Source organism: Triturus cristatus, chromosome 11 (genome assembly GCF_964204655.1).
Source record: "Triturus cristatus chromosome 11, aTriCri1.1, whole genome shotgun sequence".
Taxonomy (NCBI): Eukaryota; Metazoa; Chordata; class Amphibia; order Caudata; family Salamandridae; genus Triturus; species Triturus cristatus.
In genome coordinates, this window is record NC_140594.1 from 1,091,428,829 (window position 1) to 1,091,436,542 (window position 7,714).

At 45.7% G+C, this 7,714-nt stretch overlaps 1 protein-coding gene across 1 annotated transcript; it reads left to right on the top strand.

The window, feature by feature from the left end:
• Positions 1–6,062: 6,062 nt before the first annotated feature.
• On the top strand, positions 6,063–7,403 carry LOC146786045 (general transcription factor II-I repeat domain-containing protein 2A-like). The gene has a single exon (XM_085633139.1). The coding sequence runs from the start codon at positions 6,063–6,065 to the stop codon at positions 7,401–7,403; it is 1,341 nt and encodes a 446-aa protein (XP_085489265.1).
• Positions 7,404–7,714: the final 311 nt, after the last annotated feature.

A 7,714-nucleotide genomic window follows, 5' to 3' on the forward strand; every position in this document is an offset into this window, starting at 1 on the left:
ATTATTGTTAAAATGTCAAATTTGAATTTATTAGGACAGTACAGCAAAACTGACAGGAGAAAACACTTTTTACTGCCTCATGGATCACATGTAACAATACCTATACCTCGGGAAACAACTCTTGTATTAGTCGTGAGGTCTCTTCGGTGTAATTTCATCTTTTTGCACATATTTAACCCTTTGTACCTTGGTTTTGGTGAACTAGGTTCTGTTAAAAAAAAATAAAAAGGTACACATCAAAAAATACCATAGTATAAACCAAGAGAGTATAATATTCTATTTACTACCATAGTCGAAAGAGGGGAGGCACAACATTTCTCACACAAGGTTTCCCTTTTTGTGAGTCATGGCACCTGTCCTCACTCAACAATTATACTTTGCATATATTCTATATATTTCTTTCAATTTTGGGGGGGAACAGATGTAGCTGGTGTAACTATCTTTAGGGTAGACCTAAAAGTTTTATACATTTGATTACATTTGGCACCTTTGTGCGAATTTGGAAAGGCTTCTGTGGGTTGCCCAATACAGGAGAGATTATGTAGCTCTCTGGGATCCATTTGGAATATTTGATGCACACTTAAACCCTCTTAATTCTATGCCACTTCTCTCTATGCCACTCTGCAACACTGCACTCTACGCCACTGCATTCCATGCCAATACATTCTACGCCAACACACTCTACTCTGTATCACTCCACTCTACACCCCTGTGCTCTATGTTAATCCAATGTACGCCACTCTAGATTACTCTAAACCATTGTACTCTATGCCACTGTACGCTACACCACTTTATGGAATTACTCTACCCCACTCTACTCTATGACACTGCACTCTACCCTGCACCACTTCTCTCTATCCCAAGCCACTTCACTCTACCCTGCACCTCTCCAATCTACGACAGTTTACTCTACTCTGAAACAATTCACGCTATGCTACTGCACTCTGCAGCACTCTTCTCTATGCTACCGCACTCTATACTACTTTACTCCACTCTGCACCACTCCACTTTATGCCACTGAACACTGAGCCACTCTACTCGAAACTACTGCACTCTACGCCAATGCAATCCATGCCAATGCACTCTACGCAACTGCACTCTACATCACTACAGTCTTCCCCACTGCACTACATTCTGAACCTATGTAGTCTATGCCACTGCTCTCTATACCATTAAACTCATTGCCACTGTAATCCATGCCACACGAAACCACTGCACTCTACAACACTCTACTCTGCAGCATTGCACTCTCTGCCACTGAACTCAACACTTCTCCACTCTGCTCTACTACACTCTACGCCACTCCACTCTATGCCACTATACTCTACTCTGCACCACTCTATGCCACTGCACTCTAAGCCACTCTACTCTGCACCACTCTCCAACAATACAATCTATGCCACTCTACTCCACACCACTCTACTATACTCTGCACCAGTGCACTCTACACCACTGTAGTCTACATCACTGCGCTCTATGCCACCATGCACCACTCTAATCTACGTAACTGCATTCTATGATGCTGCATTGTACACCGCTGAATTCTATGCTACTGAACTTTGCGCCACTATGCTCTGCTACACTCTAAGCCAAATTGACTCCACACTAGTCTACTCTATGCCCTTCCACTCCACTGTACACAACTCCATGCCACTGCACTCTACTCTACTCCTGTCTACTCTACACCACTGCATTCTAAGCCTCTGAAATCTTTACCACTGCACTCTTCACCAATGCACCAGACCCTCCACCACTGCACTCAATGCCACTACACTCTATGCCACTCTACACCACTCTACTCTATGCCACTGCACTCTTCACCACTGCACTAGACCCTCAACCACTCACTCAATGCCACTACACTCTATGCCACTCTATACCACTCTCCTCTTTGCCACTGCACTCTTCACCACTGCACTAGACCCTCAACCACTCACTCAATGCCACTACACTCTACACCACTCTACTCTATGCCACTGTACTCTATTCCACACTACACCACTGCACTCTACGACACTCTGCTCTGCAACACTTTACTCTCTGCCATTGAACTCTGTGCTACTTTACTCTGCACTAATGCATTCTATGCCAATGCACTATATGCCACTGCACTCTACGCTACTCTACTCTGCATCACTACACTGTACACAACTGCACTCTGCAGCACTCCAGCCTATGCCACTGCACTCTAAGCCACTGCACGCTATGGCACTATGCTCTACTGTGCACCATTCTATGCCACACTACAATGCAGAACTCTGCACTAGTCTACTCTGCACCACTCTACACCACTGTACTCTATGCCACGCTACTCTACACCACGGCACTCTATGCCACTGTACTCTACTCTATTCTGCACCACTGCACTCTACTATGCAACACTCTAATCCACGGGTACTCATAGTACGGCCCGCGGGCTGCTGGCGGCCCGCCCGGCCTTCCTTGGCGGCCCGCGGACCTTGTTGCTGTACGAGTCCTTCCTGATACGTTTAAACACGGAAGATGGCCGCAGGAGCATACCTAGTGAATACGTATTCAATACGTGTTCACAACGTTTGCTCCTGCGACCATCTTCTCTGCTTACGCTTGCCTCCGATTGGCCAGAGCCTCTGTGACGTCACACCCGGCACGAAGCACAGGCCCTTTAAAAGTCAGCTGTAACTAGCGCTTGTACAGCTGACTTTTAAAGGACCTTTTATGAAGCTTCCTGTGTCCGTGGTGACGGCGTCGACGTCCTCGCAGCCCTGGGGAATCTTCACTGCAGGCGGAAAACCTTCAGCGCCACTTTAACTACAGGTAAGTGTAACGGTGGTACTATGGGTCACAGACATTGTTGCCAATTATGTTTAATTTATTACCACTATTATAATTAACATGTCACCTTTTCCTTTTGTAATCATCGTATTTTGTTTGTTTTTGATGCATGCACAATTGTCGCTGTTGCCTTGTGTAACGTAACGTTTGCTTTTGTAACATGCCCATTAGTAATTTTCTCCTCATGTATCAGTACTGTTCCTATTGTGAAAAAAAGAAATCACTCGTCATGAGCCGCGCTGTCCTCCTCTGAAGCTGCGCCCCCCACCCCCCCCTTTCCCCTGCCCTCTGTGTGATCTCTCTGGGGCCTCTAGGTATGCTTAAAGTCCCCCTTAATGGACTCGGTGCCTTTCGCCTGTTCACAGCAAGACAGTGGCTTCCACGGCTTGGTGACATTTTGAACTTGATAAAATCTCATCTAATGTTCACAAAAGATGTGGCACGTCACTCTTATGATATTATTGGGGTACAATTTCAAGTGGCGTCAGATGGTGGGATATTATATCGGCAGAGCTCACGTGAATTTAAAGGACATGTCATCTCCTCTCAGGTCTGCTATGTCAATGACTGCAGTGAAATAACGTTACGTCTAGGGCACGACCAAATATTCTGTTTAAAAAAAAATGTATTTTGATCTAAGACAGCTGACGGGAATGTACTTTCTACCTGCTTGTGTGTGTCAGCATCAGTGACTCTGCAAGCTGAATACTATATTAGAACATTGGAATGTTGGGAGCTCCATTGAAAACAATGGAGTGCTCCGGGCTTATAATGGCTGGTATAAGCCCGGAGCGCCAACATTCCAATGTTTCTTTGTTCACAGCTCTGGCTGTGAACAAAGGCTTCAGGGAGCCGGAGGGGATTTCAATCCCCTCGCGCTCCCTGAAGGCTTTGTTTTGTTAGAACATTCTGCCCTCTAGTGGCAGAATGTTCTAATAGCCTTATAGCCCTTCGTAGCAGGGCTATACCGGCTATTAAAGTCCCTCTGCTTTGTTAAAGTCCCTCGCCTTCGGCTCGGGCCTTTAACGCCGCAGCGGGCCTTTAACAGCCGGTATAGCCCTGCTACGGCGGGCTATAAGGCTATAATAAAGGCATTGTTGATTTGGTCATTATTCAGTTATAAATCAAATATTTTTATACTTGTTGACCTGAAATAGCAGTTCACCATTAACCCGACCATTAAAGTGCGCAGTTCTTATATTTAATTTACTGTCTGTGAGCAGTCTTTTACCTTTTTTTTCCCCCTGTTATGAACCTTCTGAGAGTTCAATAACTGAAAGCCATAATCCTGCTGTGTCAATTGTGTCATTGCCTTAAACTAGATAGTTTCAATAAAATGTTTATTGCTGCTTATATGGTGCACTTGTGTCACTCAGGGCAGGACTGGCTATACCGGGAATTCAATACAATAGAAAAGCATTGAGTCTGGGTGGGACGGTGGTAGGCATGCCGGCTGTGAGTATCCTCTCTCTTTCTCCCCGCCTGTCTCACATGCCATTGTAATAATGTTAGATCAAAACAGGAACTCACATATGAGGAATGGGAGTGGTGTCACAGACATTACTTGCAGTAATAGAAGTGAGCTGCAGCTGTGTTATCTTGCCAAGGCTAGACCTTTTTGGCTTTGCTAATGCTTGCTTTGGCTGGTTAGCGCTTCTATCCAAAGGTTCTGAAGTTTTTGTTTTCCTCTTATTTCTGGTAGGGGCTGTGTCACATTTTAGTTGTTTGTGAAAAGGTGCTTTTCTTCTCCCCGCAGTTTTTTTTTTTTAAAACTAATAGGACTTCTCTCTTTTCTTTGTGGCGTGAATTGTCCTTGATTGATGATGGGTGCACTTTGGTTGATCCTGTTTTACGGTAGCTTTGTGCGTGCCCTTGAATGTTTGATGGCTCCAAGTCGTGGCAGCTTTGACTTGCATCCTTGTTTTTACTTTCAGCTAGCTGGAGATATTTAAGAAACTGCATTGGTTGAATTATATAACGTAATAAGCTGTAACTGGGCAATGAAGTGCCAAACAAATACAAAAAAATGGGATGTTTTGCTCCCTCTGGCCACACCTGACTTTGCCCACTGGCCCAATCTTCTGGTTATTCCCGCCCTCTGATTCTCCGCCTGCTCTACTAACCCCCCACCTGAAACCTGGCCCCTCCCCAGCCCCCCTCTACAGGCTTGACCATTGTATCTGAGCCTTTCAGATTCCTTTAGTTTGACAGCTGCTCCACACCAAATAGCGCTGTCCAGATTAGCTCCTTCCATATGTGTTTCTACTCTGTGTCCTTGTACTGTGTGCAGGCCGGGTCTGGTGGCGCAGTGGACTAATGCGCTCGAAGCAGGGGCCTGTGTTCTACCTCATGGTCACAGGTTCAAATCCTGGCGGGTCGTGCCTTTCATCCATCTGAGGCCGATAAAATGAGTTGGGTAGCAATAAACATCTGTTATTCACCGCCAAGATACCTATGGGTGAACTTGTGCTTGTATAAACGTGTGTGTGCATGCCATTTATTTAAAATCCCTATTGAGTGGCACATTTCATGCATAAACCAATGTTTAACCCCTTGTGTGCCCATGACGAGCTGGACTCGTCATGGGCCGTGGTTGCGCTGTGCCCATGACGAGTCCAGCTCGTCATGAACCCCGCCCGCTAATGCAACGGCCGGCACAGGGCGGGGAAAGGGCGTGGCACACAAGGGGTTAAACAAAACATTACTTTGCTGTTGCTCACAGATCTATTGCGAAAAGTGGTGTTGGTCCATCGGTCGTGACGTGGTGTCTGTCCAGCGATCGTGTGGCGTGGCGTGTCGGTCCATCGGTCGTTGGGCGGTGTCGGTCCATTGGTCATCTGGTGGAAATTCAGATTCCTGGTCCTTGTTACTTGTTGCATAGTAACAAACTAGCTGGAGATCTCCGCAATGGCCTACAGTCCAGTTTCCAAGCCTTGCAAACGACCCAGATCGATACAGAGCGAACGCAGGACCTTCCAGGAAGCATGGGAAGAAGAGTACTTGTTTGTAGAATGTCCAAAAGAAAAAGCCACCTGTTTGCTTTGCAAAGAGAAAGTAAATGTTCTTAAGAGGTATAACCTGGAACGTCACTACAAAACGCGGCCCTCTGGATACACTGCGAACTTCCCACTGAACTCAAAACTGCGATCTGCAAAAGTGGCATCGTTGAAGCAAGCTCTTTTTTCCCAGCAGAAGATCTTCCTTTGCCAGATGAAGGAATCTGAGGCTGTAACAGAAGCGTCTGGGCAATGGGACAAAACATCCAGGAGCAGGTGATCAATGCAGTGAGAGAGTCGCCGTTCTTCAGCATTGCCATGGATGAGTCCACAGACATAGGCGATGTGGCCCAGTTATTAGTTTGGGTGAGGTATCTGGACCAATCGCTTCACCCCACAGGAGAGCTCCTGTGCCTTTTACCACTGAAAGGGCACACAAGAGGAGAAGATATACTGGACAGCATGTGCAACTACTTTAAAACAAATGACATACCACTGAATACTCTTGTCAGCATAACAACGGATGGGGCTCCTGCCATGGTAGGCCATGACAGAGGCTTTGTATCTATGCTTAAAAAGAAGCTCATAGGACAGACTGTGATAGACTACCACTGCATTATTCACCAGGAAGTATTGTGTGGAAAATTAAAGCATGGAGAACTGAATAATGTCCTAAAAGGTGCAGTGAAAATTGTTAATTTTATCCGTGCCAAAGCTCTCAACCATAGACTTTTTAAAGCAATGCTGCAGGAATCTGAAGCAGAATATACCGACGTCTTGATGCACACTGACGTGCGTTGGCTAAGCAAAGGGAAGGTTCTGGAGCGGTTCATCGCATTGCTTCCTGAAATTGAACTCTTTGTGAACAGTAGAGGCCAATCGTTCCCAGAACTAACGGATGTGAAATGGCTTGTTATGCTCCATTTTCTTTCAGATATTTTCACACATTTTAATGCTCTTAATTTGACCCTGCAAGGTAAACAACAGCTTGTGTGCTCCCTCATGAATGGTATTTATCCTTTTGAAAGTAAGCTTGTGCTATTCAAAGAACAACTGGATGATAGTGACTTCACCCACTTCCCAAAACTCTTAGCTGTGATGCAGAGGTTTCCAGATGCACAAGAAATTCTGTCAAACCTAGACCTTGGTGCATGTCTTGAGGAAATTTCTGGGGAGATCAAACAACGATTTGCTCAAATCAGAGCCCTCACCCCTCTGTTCAGGGTGGTTGAAAACCCCTGGATGGTGAGTGCACGAAATCTTGACGTTGTTGCCCTTATTGGCATGGAAAGGGCTCAAGCAGAAATAGAGCTCATTGACATGCAGCACAATTCAGCCCTCGAAGCATCTTTTTTGGGGCAAGCACCCGAAGAATTCTGGAAAATTGTGCCCCCTGACAAGTTTCCTCTTCTTTTTACAGTGGCCCAGAAGGTTTGCGAATGTTCATTTTCCACAATGGGGCTGTTGAAGAGCAAACTCAGAAATAAACTTACAGACATACATCTGGAGCAGCTTTTAAGGCTTGCCGGTTCCAACTTGGTACCTGATTACAGAAAACTAATCGGTGACATGAAATGTAAAATAAGTTCGTAGTGTTTGTCTTTAACATATCTATTTTTGGGACTCTGAAGCCTGTGCTGCACTGGCCATGTGCTGAATACCCGGTTACTGCAAATTGCCATGCAATCCCACTTAAGATTGCTATTGTCTGCTAATAAAAAAAACATTTAAACATGTGCTCCATGTATTTACATCTGCTTTGGAAATACAGTATTGTCTAGTAATGTTTTGAAATGGCAGCGATTTTTTCCCCCCTATAGCCCCGCCCCCACTGACCCCGCCCCCACTGACCCCACCCCCAACAGTGCGGCCCTCAGCCAGAAACCACACTGTAAATTTGGCCC